The 21,996-nt window shown below is 44.2% G+C and overlaps 2 protein-coding genes across 2 annotated transcripts in view; both read left to right on the forward strand.

Annotated features, from left to right (window-relative positions):
• Positions 1–21,996, forward strand: part of GALNT9 (polypeptide N-acetylgalactosaminyltransferase 9) — a 589,226-nt gene that overhangs the window by 32,752 nt on the left and 534,478 nt on the right. The window lies entirely within an intron of this gene.
• LOC122934523 (ubiquitin-like protein FUBI) lies at positions 5,107–5,576 on the forward strand. Its single transcript, XM_044290062.1, has one exon. The coding sequence runs from the start codon at positions 5,155–5,157 to the stop codon at positions 5,554–5,556; it is 402 nt and encodes a 133-aa protein (XP_044145997.1). The 5' UTR covers positions 5,107–5,154; the 3' UTR covers positions 5,557–5,576.

Consider the following 21,996-nt stretch of genomic DNA (forward strand, 5'->3'; position numbering starts at 1 on the left):
CATTTAATGATATATATTACCCCTGTTGAATTACAATTAATATAAGATTTAATTGGATATCTATGCGAGTTATTAGCATCATGAAAAGTTTTTGTATTAAATGCAAATGAACATGTGCGGCAGCAAGAGCCTCCGCATTTTGTAAAGCCTTTGTATATAAACCAAGGATCACTCCTTTGTTTAACCCTTTGAGTATATAGGGAAGGGGATAGATCATTACCCAGAGTTTTGGGTCTTCTTGACACAATTTTACAACCTTGTTTTAGCATACAGTGCAATTGCTCATCATCTTAAAGAATAGGCAGATATTTCTGAATTGTTTGTTGAATTATTTTAAACTGTTTACTGTATGTCAAAACAAGTGTAGGTATATTCTTAAAGGTATCATTTTTCTAATTTTTGGCCCTTTGTTTATAACGGCTTATCTTTTCATTTGCATTCGATTTTATTTTTATTTTCATTTTATCGTTTCTATCTTGTCCGAATTGAGGGATAGTTATTGAGAAAAGTAGATCCTCTCTACTCTTTTTCTTCGTTATGGCCAAACCTCTTGCTATCATCCATTTGGGGTATGCTCTCTGAATCAGCCTGCTTTCAATGATCTGAACTTCTTTTTCGAAAGCTGCAGCAGTGCTGCAGTTTCTAAATGCACGTGTGAATTCTCCCACAGGGATCGATTTTATCGTGTGAGCAGGATGGTGGCTATCTGCACGCAACGATGTGTTTCCTGTAATTTCCTTGCGAAAGGTTTTTGTTTGTATAGTTTGATCGGGTATTCCCGAAAGTGTTAGATCGAGAAAATTTATATTTTCGGAATGTACTGTATATGTAAATTTTAAGTTATACTGATTATTTCCGAGGTAGTGCATGAAGTGTTATATGGCAGACACATCGCCACTCCATATTAGGAGCATATCGTCGATGTACCTGCCATACCACACCACATGCTCTGCAAATGGATTTTTGATGTTGTATACATATGCTTCCTCCCAAAAGGACATGGTTAGATTGGCCAGGGACGGTGAATATTTAGCCCCCATCGAAACCCCTGAGATTTGGACATAATATGTAGAATTAAACAAAAAATAGTTGTAAGACATAAGGAACTGGGTAACGGCCAGAGTATAATCGATAAAATCATCGGAAAAAACACTATATTTATGCAGATGAAATTCGAGTGCCAACATCGCCACATGGTGTGGTATCGATGGGTATAGTGACACCACATCGATAGTTAACCACCTATAGTTCTGAGCCCAAGTCATATCGTAAAAGGACTTTAAAACCGTTGAAGTGTCTTTAATATAGCCAGGGATTCTTTTAACAAGGGGCTGTAGGCTACAATCTAGCCAGTCACCCAGCCTCTCTGTTAAAGATCAGATTCCACTGACTATAGGACGTAAGGGGGGAGGGAACTGACCCTTATGAACCTTAGGAAGGGCATGCATTATAGGTGTAACTATATTCTCCACATTTATATACGTGAATTGTTTTTGCTTTATGTGGCCATGCTCTAAACCTGTGCACAAAATTTCAAGAAATTCCACCTTGTATTTAAGCAAGGGATCTGTGTCCAGCCTATGATACACTGTGGGATCTGACAGAAGTTTATTCATTTGATCACAATATAAAAGTCGCTATCCAGGACGACTACAGAGCCTCCCTTGTCAGCCATTTTTATGACTATACGATTATTATCAGACAATTATTTGATCGCCTTTGCAGGTTCATTCGTGTCAATATCACTAAAATGTCTTGCAACTGTCAGCTGTCTAACAAACTTATTTTAACAGACGGTACGAAATTCAAACCCAATTTGAGAACCTCAATTTGTTCAACAGTGAGGACTGTAGCAGACAAATTTAACACATCTAATTGTGCACAGTCCACTATATTTGCTGATGTCGTGTGGATCTGGTTTGCGGCATTTTTATGTTTATATCCCACCCGACGTATTCGTTTTTTGAAGATGTTGTCACATTGTCCTCTTTTTTATTAATGTTGCTGTTCTCCATATTCGTGTTTTTCAATTTTTGGTTTCAATGATAGTTTTGGTTTAGCTCCATACTCCAGAGGCCACGTACCCTGAACCCAAAAAATTCTGAGAAAATAGTTGACTGGTTTACACAGGACACCCAATCTTCTACAGCTTCCACTAAGAACCTTGACGCACCATCCTCCTCCAGCTCAGCTTTGGTCACCACTCTCCCGCCCGCCGCCACCACCACCACTACCAACACAGCCACCACAGCCGCTTCACTTGATCCCTCAGAGGAGTTATTTACACATCAGTTGGATGAAATTAGTGATGCACAACCATTATTGCCAAAGGATGTAGATAACAGGGATATGTCTCAGTCAGGCAGCATTACACACATGGACGTACAGGATGATGATGATGTTTTACCCGCTGCTGCTTCCTTTGCTGAGGTGTCAGATACAAGTGAAGTGGTTGATGATGACGATGTGTCCGTGGATGCCACGTGGGTGCCTGCTCGAAGAGGAGAAGAAGAGGGGGAAAGTTCAGAAGGGGAGACAGAGAGAAGGAGGAGACAAGTTGGAAGCAAGAAGCTAGTTGGAAGCAAGAAGCTAGTGGCACAGTCAGACAGCATGTATCGGCACCCGGGGTCAGCCAGACAGCACACCAATCAACACCTGCTGTTGTCACCACCAGAATGCTGTCATTACAAAGCTCAGCAGTGTGGCATTTTTTGTGTGTCCGCCTCTGACAACAGCGATGCCATTTGCAACCTGTGCCAAAAGAAACGGAGTCGTGGTAAATCCAACACCCACCTAGGTACAACTGCTTTGCAAAGGCACATGATCGCACATCACAAACGCCTATGGGATCAACACATGATGACGAGTAGAAGCAGCACACAAGCTCAAAGCCACCATCCTCCTCCTGGTCAAGCATCTTCAGCCACGTCAACCACTGCTGTCCTCCTTGCCCCCTCTCAACCACCCGCCACTCCGCCTCTCACCTTGAGCAGTTCCATCTCACCTGCCCACAGTCAGGTGTCTGTAAAGTAAATGTTTGAGCGTAAGAAGCCAATGTCACAGAGTCACCCTCTTGCCCGGCGTCTGACAGCTGGCTTGATTTAACTCTTAGCCCGCCAGCTTTTACCATACCAGCTGGTGGAGTCTGAGGCCTTCAAAAAATTTGTAGCTATTGGGACACCACAGTGGAAGGTACCTGTTTTTTTTTTTTTTTTTCTAATAAGGCAATCCCAAACCTCTACTCATTGATTGAAAAGGAAGTCATGGCATCTCTGGCATACAGTGTTGGGGCAAGGGTCCATCTGACCACTGATACCTGGTCTGCAAAGCACGGTCAGGGCAGGTATATCACCTACACTGCGCATTGGGTCAACCGGCTGACGGCTGCCAAGCATGGAATGCGTGGCTCTGCAGCGGAGTTGGTGACACCGCCACGACTTGCAGGCAGGCCTACTGCCACCTCCTCTACTCCTCCTACTCCATCCTCTTCCATAACCTCCTCGGCTGAGTCCTCTTCTACTGCGGCATCTGACTGCACATCAACTGAATCCCCCCAGCTCCCCAGGGGCTATTCCACATCCCGGATACGACAGTGTCACGCTGTCTTGGGGTTGACTTGCCTGAAAGCAGAGAGCCACACTGGACCAGCACTCCTGTCCGCCCTGAACGCACAGGTCGATCAGTGGCTGACCCCGCACCAACTGGAGATTGGCAAAGTGGTGTGTGACAATGGAAGCAATTTGTTGGCGGCATTGAATTTGGGCAAGTTGTCACATGTGCCGTGCATGGCACATGTGTTGAATCTCATCGTACAACGCTTTGTGTCTAAGTACTCAGGCTTACAGGACGTCCTCAAGCAGGCCAGGAGGGTGTGTGGCCATTTCAGGCGTTCCTACACGGCCATGGCACACTTTTCAGACATTCAGCGCCAAAACAACATGCCAGTGAGGCGCTTGATTTGCGACAGCCCGACACGTTGGAATTCAACACTCCTAATGTTTGACCGCCTGCTCCAACAAGAAAAAGCTGTCAACAAGTATTTGTATGACCGGAGTGCTAGGACAGCCTCTGCGGAGCTGGGAATTTTTTTGCCACGTTACTGGACACTCATGCGCAATGCCTGTAGGCTCATGCGTCCTTTTGAGGTGGTGACAAACCTAGTCAGTCGCACCGAAGTCACGATCAGCGACCTCATCCCATTTGTTTTCTTCCTGGAGTGTGCCCTGCGAAGAGTGCTGTATCAGGCTGTAGATGAGCGTGAAGAGGAAGAGTTGTGGTCACCATCACCACCAGAAACAGCCTTGTCATCATCGCTTGCCAGACCTGCGGCAACGCTGCAAGAGGAGTATGAGGAAGAGGAGTCAGAGGAGGAATGTGGCTTTGAGGAGCAGGAAGACCAACCACAGCAGGCATATTAGGGTGCTCGTTGTTGTCACCTATCTGGGACCCGTGGTTTGGTACGTGGCTGGGGGGAAGAACAGACCGTCAATGACATCAGTGAGGAGGAGGAACGGGAAATGAGTAGCTCGGCATCCAACCTTGTGCAAATGGGGTCTTTCATGCTGTCATGTCTGTTGAGGGACCCGCGTATAAAAAGGTTGAAGGAGAACGACCTGTACCGGGTGGCCACGCTACTAGACCCCCGGTATAAGCAGAAAGTGGCAGAAATGTTACCAAATTACCGGAAGTCAGAAAGGATGCAGCAGTTCAAAACCAAACTAAAAAATATGCTTTACACAGCTTATAAGGGGGATGTCACAGCACAACGGGAATCTAACTGGGGAAGAGGTGAAAGTAATCCTCCTCCAACCATGACCATGGCGGCAAGGACAGGATGCTTTACAGATGTGTTGTTGATGGAGGCCATGCAGAGCTTTTTCAGTCCTACACATCGCCACAGCCCTTCGGGATCCAGCCTTAGAGAACGACTCAACCGACAGGTGGCAGACTAAATCGCCTTAACTGCAGATATCGACACTCTGAGGAGCGATGAACCCCTTGACTACTGGGTGTGCAGGCTTGACCTGTGGCCTGAGCTATCCAAGTTTGCGATAGAACATCTGGCCTGCCCCGCTTCAAGTGTCCTGTCAGAAAGGACCTTCAGTGCTCTTTCCTTTCCTCCATTTTGCGAGACGCCGAGCGGCCGCTGAAACCATGCAGCTTTTTGTGAGAGCGCAGAGTCTGCACACCCTTGAGGTCTCTGGCCAGGAGACTGTTGCCCAGATCAAGGCTCACATCTCCTCCCTTGAGGGAATTTCCTCTGAAGACCAGGTTATTCTACTTGCCGGTACCCCTCTCTCCGATGAAGCCACCTTAGTCCAAAGTGGAGTGTGTGAACTCAGCACATTGGATGTAGCCGCTCGTCTTTTGGGAGGTAAAGTCCATGGTTCTCTAGCTCGTGCCGGAAAAGTACGAGGCCAGACTCCAAAGGTGGCCAAGCAAGAGAAGAAGAAAAAGAAGACTGGCAGGGCAAAAAGGCGCATGCAGTACAACAGGCGTTTTGTCAATGTGGTTCCCACCTTTGGCAAGAAGAAGGGACCAAATGCCAACTCTTAATTTGACATAGAGTTAATAAAAATTTAGTTTCATCATCCTGAAAAAAAAAAAAAAAAGAAAAAAGAAAGGACCTTCAGTGCAGCAGGAGGCATTGTCACTGACAAAAGAATTTGCCTCGGTCAAAAAAGTGTTGATTACCTCACCTTCATTAAGATGAATGAGGCATGGATTCTGAAGGGACTGACAGTAGGGGATACGTTTAACTAACAAAAGGCCTGATGACATGCCTTGGCCTCAAAATGGTCCCCACGCTGCAGTATTTAATGCCTGCATACCGGATGACTTTCGTGAATTCTCCGCCAACAACTAGGGTTCAAGCCACAATGTTTTAGTCACATTTCTGCCTTGAAAACATAATTTTTTCCTGCCACCGCTACAACAGCGGCTGCAACAATAACATTGTTTTTCAGGCATGTGTACATGCCTAATTTTTCTGGCCTCTGGTGCTGCACTGTGGCTGCAAAAACAAAACAAAAAAAAAAGGCACATACAAGTGTCAATTCCCCTTTCGTGATCGTTACCTTGTTGAAGGTGGTGAAAGGGCTTGCGTATCACAATGAAGCAATCATCACCTTTATGAGTGTGTACACCCCAGATGATAAGGCCGTTGCTTCATTATGATCAGACCAAAAGCGATCGGGACGGCTGGATGTTTTTTCATAGAAAAACTTAATTATTTTTTTTTAAAGTTGTATGGGTGGGTTTTTAATACATAAAATAAAAAAATCATAATAAAGTCTCTTAATAGTTTATTAGAAATAATGCAGACAATTTAAAAAATCCCCAACAATTCCAGTACAAATCAAGTACAAAGCTCAGAACTAAATTATTCCAGGATGTCGCAATGGTTCGTTAATTCGACAATGGTTAATCAATTCGACACACGTCCCCAGATAGGGGACGTAACAGGGATTAAACTGATAGGAATAGTACTAGTTAAGACACCACTCATATAGGGTGTCACAGCACATTGCTCTGTGCCCGCGCAGTGCCCCAACTTGGGAGTAAGAGGACCGACCAAGTTGCTTTTTCCATTTCCCGGTTCCTAAAATCAATTCAGTTTGGTGTATCAGAGTTTGGTTTGTCACTGTGAAGGCAGTCGAAGGTACCCGTCCTAAATTTTTTTCACAAAAGGCAATCCCACCCTTATATAGGATGTAACGGGGATTAAACTGATGAGAATCGTACTACAGAAAATAGCACTCATATCGGGTGTGACAGTAAATTGCACGGCGCAGACGCAGTGACCGTGGCGTGGATTCAAACAAAGGGGAGGGAGCCAACGTTTTTTTAACCATCTCCCCATTCAAAAAATCAATTTAATAAATGGACCCCAGATTGGAGACGTAACAGGGATTAAACTGTTGCGAAGAGAGAACTACAGGAAATACCACTCATATCGGGTGGGACAGTAAATTGCACGGCACAGACACAGTGACCGTGGCGTGGATTCAAACAAAGGGGAGGGAGCCAGCGTTTTTTTAACCATCTCCCCGTTCGAAAAATCCATTTAATAAATGGACCCCAGATTAGGGACGTAACAGGGATTAAACTGATGAGATGAGAGAACTATATAAAATAGAACTCATATCGGGTGGGACAGTAAATTGCACAGCACAGACGCAGTGACCGTGGATTCAAACAAAGGGGAGGGAGCCAGCGTTTTTTTAACCATCTCCCCATTCGAAAAATCAATTCAATTCACCTTTCCGGGACCCTTGGTGTTGTACGTGGCTGGGTGGAGGAAGACACCTTCAATGACATCAATGGGACATGGCTAGCTTGGTATCCATCCTTGTGCAAATGGGAAGTTTGAGGTTGGGCAAATAGACTGTTTGCGGTTATTTGCGGTGCATTAAAAAGGGAGTTTGGCCTGTCAATGTCTGTGAAGCGGGCGTAACCCTTACACTACCTGATTGATACAACATCATACCTGATCGTATACACACACTGGATGCTTTAAACCACGTTGTTAAAAAAAATTGGATTGTTAGGTGATTTATGCCCTTTATGGATTAAAATCCAACGCTGCGTCAACTATGCAATTTTCCATGGGAGTTTTTCCATGGATCCCCCTCCGGCATGCCACAGTCCAGGTGTTAGTCCCCTTGAAACAACTTTTCCATCACTATTGTGGCCAGAAAGAGTCCCTGTGGGTTTTAAAATTCGCCTGCCTATAGAAGTGAATGGCGGTTCGCCCGGTTCGCACGTTCGCGAACATTTGTAGAAATTTGCGACATTTCTAATAATAACCACCTTATTATGATTTGCCGCCTTGTCTATCTCGTTTAGTAGTAGATTTTCTGTGGACTCTGGTATATTAGGTGGTTTATAATAAACTCCTATTAGTAATTTATTATTATTTTTGCCTCCATGTATTTCTACCCACAGTGACTCCACATGTTAATATCCCTCACTTATATCTTCTCGGACTGTGGGCTTTAGACGGGACTTTAAATAAAGGCAGACCCCTCCCCCTCTCCGATTTTGACAATCCTTTCTAAACAGACTGTAACCTTGTACATTAACTGCCCAATCATAGTTACAATCCAGCCATGTCTCAGTTATCCCCAATATATCATAGTCCTCCTCACACATCACTAATTCCTACTTCTGGCATTAGTATACATACAATTAAGAGGTTTATGTATATTTTTAACCTTACACCTTTCCTTCTGAACTGTTCTAGTCCCTCCTTTCATTCCTCCCCCATATAAGTTAAATTTTTAGCCAGTGTTCACTGTAGTGAATTTTTATACTACAGTTTTTGCACGCACGCAGAATTTTTGATGAAAGATGTGGAGCAATATGCAGAAGACATTAGCATACTATATGGATGAACATCGTTATCCCATGCCTGTCTAGTATAATAATGTTATGGTTATTTTTTTACATGTGCTAGTCCAGGTTCAGCCTTGATATATATTTTTATATGCTGTAGAATGTATCCCATAGTTGTCAGCAGAACCCTGTCCTTGGCTGTGTCAGGAGGCGTGTATGGGGCGGCGCTTGAATGCGCGATTGGCACAGTAGTGCCGATCGGGCTCATATTGCATGCCCATTATTAGGACGGTGTACCCCCTTGATCAGGAGTGTCCACCTCCTATTTTTGCTTCCTGCTAGCTGTTATTACAATAGTACTACAACTTGGGTTAACTTTGCCAATATCCAATATGGCGCTTCCCGATATGTCTTGATGTGGGCATGCGCGTTGGAAGACTGGCATGAGCTTTCGGTCTGGCTGCATCCGAATGGGGAATGTGATGTGCGAGACGTCCACCTCAGGCACGGCATGACATCATACTATTGAGACGCAACCTGGCGCGTGCGCATTGCTAGTTGTCCATTGACCGCATGTGGATGCACGATGGTTCTATGTGGTATGTTACTGATGGTATCCTTTGCTCCTCCTGCTTTTATTTTAATTTAATTATCATGATACACAGCAGCTGACTTATATTGGTGTCATTTATGGATTTTATTTATTGTTTGCACTTTATTATTATCAACTTTTTTAATTTACATGTAATCATGTGTTTTATAATTATTGTTATACACTGTATCATGTTATATCACATTGCATTTACTTTTTTATAGATTTATATTGTAACGATTATGTTGATTGATTGTTCCACCCCCTAATCATGTTTGTCTATTTATACCTTGTATGGTTTATGCTTGAGAAAGGCTCTGTGTTCGAGCCAAAACTGTGGCTGAATAAATCACGGTATTCTATTTGGAAGTGCTGTCCGTTTCCATATATATATATACTATAAAACCTTCAAGAAACAACTTTTACCTCACCTCCTTAATGTTTGTAACTTATCCCTACAAGGCGGTCCGCTCTCCAGAGACATGACGACGGCCCACATAGCCCTAATACCCAAAGAGGGAAAGGATTCTAAGCTATGCTCAAATTACAGGCCTATTTCTCTTCTGAATATAGACCTCAAAGTTCTAGCCAAAATGCTGGCCAATCGACTAGAAAATTTCCTTCCTCTCTTGGTGCAGGGGGATCAGGTGGGCTTTGCTCGCAATAGAGAGGGTTGAGATAACACAACTAGAGTTATCAATGTGTTGTGCCATGCTAAACACACCTTGTCTCCACTCCTTCTTAGCACAGATGCTGAGAAGGCATTTGATAGAATCAACTGGGATTACCTGAGACAAGTGTTGTTGAACTTGTCTCCTGTCCCCTCTCCTTTTTATTTTAGCTATTTAACCCCTTTTGGCTACTCTCCGCGCAGACTCAGGCATTAAAGGCCTGAACTTGGGTGGCAGAGAACACAAGATAGCAGCCTTTGCCGATGATGTAATGATAATGACCACCAACCAAAGGGACTCTCTCCCCTATATACAACGAAATCTACACGATTATGGTATCCTATGTAATTTCAAGATTAATGCAAGTAAATCTCTGGTACTTTGTACTGGGATCCCCCTCTGATTAAAACAATCTTCCTCCGATTCCCCTTTTAACTGGTTCTCCCCTACCATCACATATTTAGGAGTTAAAATTAGCCCTCATATTCCAGACCTTTTCTCTCTCAACTATACTCCTTTTAAGACGTCCATATTCAATGCTATTGATAAACTTCTAACCTCTGCCCCCACGCTCTCCTGGTTTGGCCGCAAAAAACTCCTGACTTCTCTAATCCTTCCTCGTCTCACATACCTTCAACAGGTGTTGCCAATCCCTGTGCCCAAGTCATATTATACCTCTCTTAAACAAAAATATAGGGCCTTCATCTGGAAAGGGAAAAAGACGAGACTCTCATATGCTCTTCTGTCTTATTCTCTGCTGACAGGTGGCATTAGAATCCCAGACCCAGAGCTGTATGGGAAAGCAATACTTCTGGCCAGAACCGTAGACTGGCTACAAAATTCTAGACATAAACCCTGGGTGGCACTGGCACAAAGCATCATATATAAACCACACAAACTCTCGTTTTAGGTTATCAAATCCTACCTCATATTCCGCTCTCTGCTTATCCAATCATGGATGCCTGGAGTTGGTTGGGATCTTCCCACTGCTCCATCCCCTTTCCCTCCCCATTACTTACAGTCAGTGATATCTTAGGCACGTCCTCTCCAACTTTGCTCGACTCTTCTTCTAAAGAGGTTAGATCATCCCCCCTCCCTATCAATTCTCTCCTCGAGTTACCAGGTAATCTGATCAGCTCGGATGTTTTGCTTGACTTGCTCAACCCCCACCCCTGTGACTTTACCTTAATCCCACACCTTAAATCCTTTGCTGCAAGTAATAACACAAGTGGGGAACTTCTCCGCCCCTTAGTATGGTTTGAATCCCTAATCATAAATCCTAACCCCCCCCAAAAAACTCACAACTATATAACAAGCTACGTTCTTACCATCAAACCAGCTTTTATACGTAGTTGGGAAAAAGACACAGGGATAGATCTACCCATCTCAATACTCCCTAAAATTTTTAATCAGCCACATACATCTTCACATTGTGTTTGCATTACCCCAGTTAGATCCTTTCTTTTTCTGGAGCTTCTTCGGACAGTTGCTGGAGGTGCTTGAAGGAAAGAGGAACTTTCCTCCATATTTGGTAGAACTGTCCTATAATAAACAAATGGTGGTCAGAGATCTTCCAAGCTAGCAATCAAAAATGTTCGACCTCAGTGAGGATGTCCCCCTATGGCGCCTTGCTTTCCCATTTTGGAGAGGGAAACTTCCCTTCTCCTCCCTATCTTTTCAAACAACTATTTTTTGCAGCACGCCTCTTGATCCCTAATTGTTGGCTCCAAACCTCCTTGCCCTCTCCGGAGCAGTGGAAGCTTAAAATAGACTATTGCTTTGAGGAACTCTCCTCTTGGGAGTCCCGCACACACCCAGCTTTTCTCAAACGCTGGGCCCTGTGGTCAAAATACAGGTTCTCCAGACCAATATAATAAACCCTAGATTTTAAATGGGTCATATTCCTACTTTTGAGCTTCCACTGTTTCATTAAAGGATGTCCTATTCCCTATCCTCCGTATAAGCACAAAGCTCTGGGTATGGTCCCTCCATATTCCATCCCTAGTGCCCTCTACTCTCTCTCCTACCATGGTGTCATCTGACTTTATCAACTGTTGTCTCTATATAGAAATGTCTAAAGTGATGTTTTAACTCTATGCTTAAGTAACATTATTTGACATCCTTCTCATTTGCTCTTAATAACAGTTAATTGATTTTAGTCCAATTATGTCACCACCCTATACCTACTTGGTGATTTATTTTTCTCATCAGTATCTTGTACCAAGTTATCCCTTTACTTGAGACTTGTTACTCTGTTTTATTGAAAACGAAAATAAATATTTTAAAAAATAAAAATAAAAAATGACTTGCTTTGCCAGGAGTATGAATAATTATGGGCAGCACTGCATATAGAACCTCTTAATCAGTTTTTGGGGGGGCAACTGGTATATCAAACCAGTTGTTATTTGTTGTTCTAATGGCGTTTGTCCCTTTGTATAGCTGCGGTATCTCAGCAGAAGCGCACACAAATGCTGCACTATACAAATACACTATATATAAATTGTATTATAGGTATATCACACTCCTGCATCATTCAGATTTTTTTTGGGGGGCAACTGTTATATCACACCAGTTGCAATTAGTTGTTCCAATGACTTTTGTCCCTCTGCATAGCTGCGATATCTCAGCAGAACCGCACACAAATGCAGTACAATACAAATGCACTATATAGAAATTATAATCTAGGTATATCACACCCCTGCCTCAATCAGATTTTTTGGGGGACAGCTGTTATATCACACCAGTTATGATTTGCTGTTCCAATGGCGTTTGTCCCTCTGTATAGCTGCGGTATCTCAGCAGAAGCGCACACAAATGCTGCACTATACAAATGAACTATATATAAATTGTATTATAGGTATATCACACTCCTGCATCATTCAGATTTTTTTGGGGGGGCAACTGTTATATCACACCAGTTGCAATTAGTTGTTCCAATGACTTTTGTCCCTCTGCATAGCTGCGATATCTCAGCAGAACCGCACACAAATGCAGTACAATACAAATGCACTATATAGAAATTATAATATAGGTATTTCACACCCCTGCCTCAATCAGATTTTTTGGGGGACAGCTGTTATATAACACCAGTTATAATTTGCTGTTCCAATGGCGTTTGTCCCTCTGTATAGCTTCGGTATCTCAGCAGAAGCGCACACAAATGCTGCACTATACAAATGCACTATATATAAATTGTATTATAGGTATATCACACTCCTGCCTCATTCAGATTTTTTTTGGGGGGGAACTGTTATATCACACCAGTTGCAATTTGTTGTTCCAATGACGTTTGTCCCTCTGCATAGCTGCGATATCTCAGTAGAACCGCACACAAATGTAGTACAATACAAATGCACTATATAGAAATTATATTTTAGGTATATCACACCCCTGCCTCAATCAGGCATATACTGCTGTCATATTCTGTTATTAAAAAAAACACCCTTTTTGGGCAAAATAATACATTTTACAGCCCTTGCAGTATCTGTCATTGTGAGATACACGCTTTAGATACTGCTGTGCTATTCTGTTATTTTACAAAAAAACACCCATTTTGGGCAAAATACTTAATTTGCGGCCTTGTCTGCATCTGTCAGTGTGAAATTCAAGCGTTATATACTGCTGTCATAATCTGTTATTAAAACAACACCCATTTTGGACAAAGTACTTAATATTGCAGCCTTTGCTGCATCTGTGATTGTTAAAAACAAGCTTGAAAATACTTCAATAATTTTCTTGGTTTTAAAACAAAAACATTTTGGGCAATACCCGCTATTTGGGGCCCGTGGCGCATTAGTCAGTGTGCAATTTAAGCTAGAAATACAGCAATAATTTTCTGGGTTTTAAAAAACACCCTTTTTGGGCAAAATACAGAATTTTACAACCCTTGCTGCATCTGTCAGTGTGAAATTCAAGCGTTATATACTGCTGTCATATCCTGTTATAGAAAAACACCCTTTTTGGGCAAAATAATACATTTTACAGCCCTTGCTGCATTTGTCATTGTAAAATACACACATTAGATACTGGTGTTCTATTCTGTTATTAAAAAAAAACACCCATTTTGGACAAAAAAAACTAATTTGCGGCCTTGTCTGCATCTGTCAGTGTGAGATACAATCCAGAAATACAGCAATAATATTTTGGGTTTAAAAAAATAACATTTTGGGCAAAGTACTTAATATTTCCGCCCTTTCTTCATTTGTCAGTATGAAATTCAAGCGTTATATACTGTTTTCTTATTCTGTTATTAAAAAAACACAAATTTTGGGCAAAAAAATATAATTTTGCAGCCTTTGTTGCATCTGTCAGTGTGAGATACATGCATTATACACTGCTGTTCTATTCTGTTATTAAAAAAACACCCATATTGGGCAAAAAACTACATTTGCGGCCTTGTCTGCATCTGTCAGTGTGAGATACACCCTTTAGATACTGTTGTTCTATTCTGCTATAAAAAAATATATATTTTGGGCAAAAAACTGAATTTTGCAGCCTTTGCTGCATCTGTCATTGTGAGATATACCCTTTAGATGCTGTTGTTATATTATCTTATAAAAAAATAAAAATAAACATCCATTTTGGGATCCTAAATTTGAGAAATATGAGGAGAGAATCAAATAAGGGACGTTGGCCCGGTCGTGGTGATGCTAGTGGACAATCTGTGCCAGCTACACGCACAAGTGAAACACCTTCCTCAGGTGTGAGTAGACGACAGAACCTTCAGTGGTATTTGGTCGCGCCTAATGCTGCTCTATGAACGGTGAGGCCAGAACAAGTACAGGCGATAGTAGATTGGGTTGCTGACAGTGCATCCGGTTCCTTTACATTGTCTCCCACCCAGTCTCCTGCCAAAAGATCAAAGTTGGCACCTGCAGCCGATGTCCATCAGTCTTTCACCTTACTCCCTTGCAAATCAGCCAAGCAGTCTGAGCCCCAAGTCATGCAGCAGTCTCTTCTTCTTGTTGATGACTTGCTAGCAGGGTTTCCCAGGGCCATCCACCTAGCCCTGCCCCAGAAGTGGAAGAAATTGAGTGCATCGATGCCCAACCACTTATGTTTCAAGATGAGTTCATCGGAGGACCACCGCAGCACATCTCGGATGATGACGAAATACAGGTGCCAACTGCTGTGGCTTTCAAAAGTGTGCAGACCGACAAGTAGGGCAGGGGTGAAGACTGGGTGGAAGATGATGTGGAGGACGATGAGGTCCTCAACCCTACATGGAATCAAGGTCATGCGAGTGACCTGTGAAGTTTGGAGGAAGAGGCAGTGGTCACACAGAGCCACCAGCACAGCAGAAGGAGAATGCAAAAGCGGAGCGGCTGTCCACTAATCAGTGCGCCTGCTACTGCCCACCGCAGCAAGAGACCGAGCACACCAAAGCCAGCTCCAAAGAGTTCCCTGGAGTGGCAGTTCTTCAGACAATGTGCTGACAACAAGACACGAAGTGGTTTGCACGCTGTGCAATCAGAGCCTGAAGCGAGGCATAAACGTTCTCAACCTGAGCACAACCTGCATGACCAAGCATCTAAGTGCAAAGCATGAGCTGCTGTGGAGTAGATACCTCAAAAACCAAGAAAGGTCTCTAGCTCCTCCTGCTTCCTCTTCTGCTGCAGTCTCGGACTCTTCATCCACCTCTGGAGTGACAGTGCCACCTGCCACCCCGCAAACAGAGGATCTGCCATCAACACCACCACCTGGGTCACCAAGCATCTCCACATTGTCCCACGGAAGCGTTCAGCTCTCCATCTCCCAAACATTGGAGCAGAAGATGAAGTACCCCTCTACCCACCCGCGATCCCTGACCCTATATGCTAGCATTTCAGAATTATTGTCCTTTGAAATGCTGTCATTCCATCTGTCGGAGACAGAAAGTTTTAAAAGCCTTATGGCGGTGGCTGTCCCACAGTATGTCGTGCCCAGCCGCCACTACATTTCCAAGCGTGCCATCCCTTCCCTGAACATCCAAGTGGGGGACAAAATCAGGTGTGCACTGCGCAACACCATCTGTGGCAAGGTCCACCTAACTACGGATACGTGGACCAGTAAGCACGGTCAGGGACGTTATAGCTCCATAACAACACACTGGGTAAATGCAGTGGCGGCTGAAACTGACGCGGATAGCAGTTTAGCGCATGTCCTTCCACCACCGAGGATTGCAGGGTGCTTCAGTTTGCCTCCTGTTGCTTCCTCCTCCTACTCCACTTCCTCATCCTCTACCGGCTCCTCATCTGGTCAGCGTAACACCTTCACCACCAACTTCAGCACAGCCAGGGGTAAACGACAGCAGTCAGTTTTAGAACGTATCTGTTTGTGAGAAGGAACCCACACCACGCAGGAGCTGTGGACGGGCCTTGAACAACAGACAGATGAGTGGTTGGTGAGTCTTAAGCCCGGCCTGGTGGTGTGCAATAATCGGCGAAATCTCGTAGCAGCTCTGGGACTAGCCGGTTAAACGCGCATGCCTTGCCTGGCACATGCGCTGAATTTGGTGGTGCAGAGGTTCCTCAAAAATTACCCCGATATGTCAGAGCTGTTGCAGAACGTGCAGAACATCTGTGCGCGCTTTCGATGTTCTCACCCTGCTGCTGCTCGCCTTTCAGCGCTGCAGCATAACTTTGGCTTTCCCGCTCACCGCCTCATAAGCGACGTGACCACAAGGTGAAACTCCACCTTGCACATGCTGGCCAGACTGGAGTTTCAGCTGTAGCACACACGTGTGAATCGCTCTGCAGAACAGCACCACTTCACCAACAATAACTGGGCCTCCAAGCGAGACCTGTGTTCCTTTGTGCGCTGTTTCAAGTACTCCACCAACATGGCCAGTGCTGATGACGTCGTTCTCAGCTTTACTGTCCCACTTCTATGGCTCCTTGAAAAAACAGGAAGAGGGACCATTTCATAGGGTTTCTGGACGGTCATCCTAAGTGTCTCCGAGGGTGGGTTCCTGCACTCACAAACGCCAGGTACACAATTGTCCAGACAGAGCACAGTTTTGGAGCCTGGCACACATGAGTGATTACTTGCTGCAGTGTCTCCACAACGACCACAGAGTTGCCCACATTCTAACTTGTGCTGATTACTGAGTGGCCATGCTGCTGGATCCCCGTTACAAGGACAACGTACCATCCTTGGAGAGTGATCGTAAGATGCGTGAGTACAAACACACGCTGGTAGACGCGCTGCTGGTGGCATTCCTACCTGAAAGCGGGGGCACAGTGGAAGCACAAGGCGAAGGCAGAGGAGGAGGAAGAGGTCGCCAACACAGCTTGGGCACCACCAGCACCTCAGAAGGAAGGTTTAGCATGGCTGAAATGTGGAAAAGCTTTGTCAGCACGCCACAACAACCAGCACCACCAGCTGATATGGAACGTCTTAGCAGGAGGCAGCATTTCAGCAACATGGTGGAGAATTATGTGTGCACACGCCTACACAAACTGAATGACGGGTCTGCCCCCTTAAACTTTTGGGCAGAATTGGGCACATGGCCTGAGCTTGCCCTTTACGCCTTGGAGGTGCTGGCCTGCTCTCCAGCCAGTGTATTGTCTGAACGTGTGTTTAGCACGGCAGGGGGCGTTATCACAGACAAGCACACCCGCCTGTCCACAGCCAATGTGGACAAGCTCACATTCATTAAAATGAACCAGGCATGGATCCCACAGGATTGTCCATACCTTGTGCAGAATAGACATGTATACTGGCCTTAACCAGCCATTGTTATACTACAGCGCAATTGCTCATTGTTGTATTTGGGATATTTCACACTCTTTTGGAGTGTACCCTAATTAAAAAAATAAATATTATTTTTTAACTAGAAACAAGTGTTGGCTACCTCTTCCTCCTCCACCGCCGTTTCCACCTACACCGCTACGTCCACCGCCTACTCAAACTCCTACTCCATATGGATCTCCACCTCATAAATCAAGTATATTTTTTTTAATTTGTACATATTTTATTTTATGTCATTTCACTAATTTGTTGCATTTTCGGGTGAAAATCACTAATTTTGGGTGTGATATACTACTGCTATACCTAGTAGAAAGGTTAAAAAAAATCACTAATTTGTCTGTAACATATTTGGGTGAAATTCACCAATTTGTGGGTGTGATATACTCCTGCTCTACCTAGTAGAAGGGTAACATTTCACTAATTTGTCTGGGTGTGATATACTCCTGCTCTACCTAGTAGACAGGTAACATTTCACAAATTTGTCTGTTACATATTTGGGTGAAATTCACCACTTTTTGGGAGTGATATACCCCGGCTGTACCTAGTAGACAGGTAAAAACATTTCACTAATTTGTCTGTTACATATTCGGGTGAAACTCACCAATTTTTGGGTGAGATATACCACTGCTATACCTAGTAGACAGGTAAAAAAAAATCACTAATTTGTATGTTAGATTCTTGGGTGACATTTGACCATTTTTGCCGTGATTAAACCCCTGCTCTGCATAGGTGATAGGGACATAAATTTTAAAAAATCGTCTGTTACACTGTCAGGTGACATTTTAACAATTTTGCCGTATACAAACCCCTGCTCTGCATAGGTGACAGGGAATAAAATTTTAAAAATCCTTCTTTAATTGATGCGCGCCCCCTCCTTTCATTCAATGCTTAAACTTTAACAACTTTCCCTCATTTGCGCTTCAATAATTTTTCCCACTTTTCCACGTGATCATATTTAATTTTAAAAAAGATTCATGGGTGTGGTCTCTCTTTCTTATGCTCCCTCTCCGGCATGGAACCCTGATTCGCCGAATAACCGCGATCAACATGGTAGGCTCAGAAAAGGACATCGAAAGTTGATAGTGAAGATATCCAAATGGATCGTGGATGTCACGGTGACATGCGATTAGGCAGAAGTTATCTAGAGTCAACAAAGCGGCAGGTAGACAGGTAACATTTCACTAATTTGTCTGTTACATATTCAGGTGAAATTTACCAATTTTTGGGTGCAATATACCCCTGCTATACCTAGTAGACAGTTAAAAACATGTCACTAATTTGTCTGTTACATTTTTGGGTAAAATTCACACATTTTTGGGTGTGATATACCACTGCTATACCTAGTAGGCAGGTAAAAATATTTCACTAATTTGTCGGTTACATATTTGGGTGAAATTCACCAATTTTTGGGTGTGATATACCCCGGCTGTACCTAGTAGACAGGTAAAAAAATTTCACTAATTTGTATGTTAAATATGATCAACATGGTAGGCTCAGAAAAGAACATCGAAAGTTGATAGAGAAGATATCCAAATGGATCGTGGATGTCACGGTGATGTGCGATTAAGCAGAAGTTATCTAGAGTCATCAAAGCGGCAGCAGGGCCTCTCCTGTCTAACGTTCCTAAATATATAATAATCCTAAATAATCCTAAATACCCCAGTGACATTCCCTATAATTTTTTTATTAATCATTCTAATAACAGGGCATCTTAAGAGTCCTGTATTGTTATTTATTGTCACTACTTCTCCAAGTCTGTAGTGGGTAATTGCCTCCTTTCCTTCGATTCTTCCATTTTTATAATCTCCCACATTTCCTCTCGGTCACAATTAAATGTCATTCATTGATCTCCCTTGGATGTGCTATTCCTTTCTCACGCTCCCTCTCCGGCGGGGAACCCTGATTCGCCACTAACCGTGATCAACATGGTAGGAGCAGAAAAGAACATCGAAAGTTGATAGAGCAGATATCAAATTGGATCGTGAACATCACAGGGACGTGCGACATGGTGGGGCAGTATGTGTGCACACGCCTTCACGAACTGACTGAACTGGCTGGAGGGTTTTGTCACAGGTTATATTTCCCAATATTTTGGGGTGTACCCTAATAAAAAAAAAAATATATAAAACCAAAAACCAGTGTAGGCTACCTCCTCCTCCTCCACCACCACTTCCACCTTCACCGCCACATACAACTGCCTCCTCAACTCTCTATATGGACCTCGTCCTCCTAGATCAAGATTATAATTTTTTCATATTTTCTGTTATTTGAAGTCATTTCCCTATCCACATTTGTTTGCAGAGCACTTGCCATGCTCTTAACCACATTTTGATGCCATTTGCAGCCCTCTAGCTCTTTCCATTACATTTTTACAGCCATTTTAGTGCTAAAAAGCTCGGGTCCCTATTGACTTCAATGGGGTTCGGGGTCAAGTTCGGGTCCCGAACTTGAACTTTTTTGTGAAGTTCGGCTGAACCCGTCGAACCCGAGCATCCAGGTGTCCGTTCAACTCTACATTTATACCATTTAATATGTGCAAGGAGAGCAGTAAGAGAGAGGAAGTGACCATGCTGCTGATGGCCGTGGCCCTGGGTGCGGTGAAACACTGCCTGCTTCCAGAGTATAAGAAACACACTCATCCACAATACCTAGCTTCATGTCCCTGTTTTCAGGGCTGTGCAGGACACCACTCTAAAAGTCAGACCAGTGCAAACAGATGGTCGGTTGGATTGCAGCAGATAATGCTTCTAGTCGGTAAGCACCTGTCTTGTGCCCTGATTCCCCAACTCTGGAGCATTTACATTCAGAAGAAGATGACGGTGGGGAACGGAAATCAGTATTTCACAAGGTGGATGATGATGATGAGACACAGTTGCCAATAAGTCAACCGCAATTAGTGTCTCAAGAGGTTTATGATGAGGATGAGACACAGTTGTCAATAACTGAGGTTGTTGCTAGGTCAACAATTCAGAAGGATGATCAGAGTCAGGAAGTGAAATAGGAGGTGCTGGACGATTACGTCACTGACCCAACGTGGGAATGTGGAAAGTCGAGCGAGGAGAGCAGCACAGAGGGGGAGGGATCCACAGGACTGCAAGAGGCTGGAAGAGGCAGTGGGATGGCAAAAGGGAGAAGGCTGGCCACACCAAACAGGCCTGCAACTGTTCCCCGGAGCACCCCCTTGAGGCAAACTCCCTTGCCAAGGGGTAGGTGCTTCACAGTCTGGCGCTTTTTTGAAGAAAGTGCGGACGATAAAATAATTGTCATTTGCAGCCTGTGTCGTACCAAAATGAGCAGGGGCGTGAACATTAGCAAACTCACCAACACCAGCATGATCCGCCACATTGCATCAAAGCATCCTAATAGGTGGGCCGTACGCCTGGGTCCACAACCAGTGTCTGCAAGTCGCACCACTGCCTCCTCTTCCCCTGTGTTAAGTGCTAGCCAATACCCTGTCCAAAACTCAGGCCCGGGTGCCTCCCTCCATGCACCTGGACCTTTGCAAGCACCATCAGCTAGCACATCCACTTCTGTGTCCCAGCACAGCCTACAGCTGTTTATACCGCAGGCCTTTGAGCAAAAGCGCAAATACCCAGCCACCCACCCACAGAGCATAGCACTAAATGCACACCTTTCCAAATTTCTGGCCCTGGAAATGTTGCCATTAAGGCTTTTGGACACTGAGACTTTCCGCAGCCTGGTGGCAGCAGCTGTCCCGCGGTACTCTGTCCCCAGCCGCCAATATTTTTCACGATGTGCATTCCCAGCCTTACACCAGCATGTGTAACATCACCCATGCACTGACCAACACAGTTATTGGGAAGGTCCACTTAATGACTGACACTTGGACAAGTGCTTTTGGCCAGAGACGCTGCTTTTCCCTGATGGCACACTGGGTGAACATTGTGGAGGCTGGGAGCGAGTCGTACCCTGGGATGGCACAGGTGTTAACGATGCCAATGATTGCAGGCCCTACTTAAATCATGGTTTCCACCACCACCTATGTTAGTGGCTGCAACCCCCCTTCTCCTCCTCCTCCACTTCCACCTCTAAATTATCATCTTGCAGCACCAGTCAGCCATCAGTCAGTAGCTGGAAGCAGTGTAGCACTGCAATGGGGAAGTGGCAACAGGCCGTGCTTAAACTGATCTGCTTAGGTGACAAACAGCACACCGCCGCAGAGTTGTGGCAAGGGAAAAGTGACCAGACTGAGCTGTGGCTCTCGACACTCAACCTACAACCAGGCATGGTTGTGTTTGATAATGGCCGTAACTTGGTGGCGCCTTTGGAGCTTGGCAAGCTCACACACATACCATGCATTTATAAAAATGAAAAAGGCCTGGATTGCCCCTGACTTCTCTACTCCACCACAGGAAAGTGGCTGTACATAAAGGCAGTCTAAATGTGGCTTTTATGGTGTATTAAATAAACTGTATTCCCATACACTCCTTCCACCACTAAAATGGTATATGGTTCAATCTCCCTTTTGTCATCCTCCTCCTCCATCATATCAAAAAAAATTTTACATGGTCAGCTCGGCAGCAGGCCCTCGCCCACAAAATGCTTTAGATATTCAGCTGGGCAGCAGGCACTCGCCCACAAAATGTTTTAGATATTCAGCTGGGCAGCAGGCACTCGCCCACAAAATTTATTAGATGGTCAGCT

This window comes from Bufo gargarizans, chromosome 1 (genome assembly GCF_014858855.1).
Source record: "Bufo gargarizans isolate SCDJY-AF-19 chromosome 1, ASM1485885v1, whole genome shotgun sequence".
Classification (NCBI taxonomy): Eukaryota; Metazoa; Chordata; class Amphibia; order Anura; family Bufonidae; genus Bufo; species Bufo gargarizans.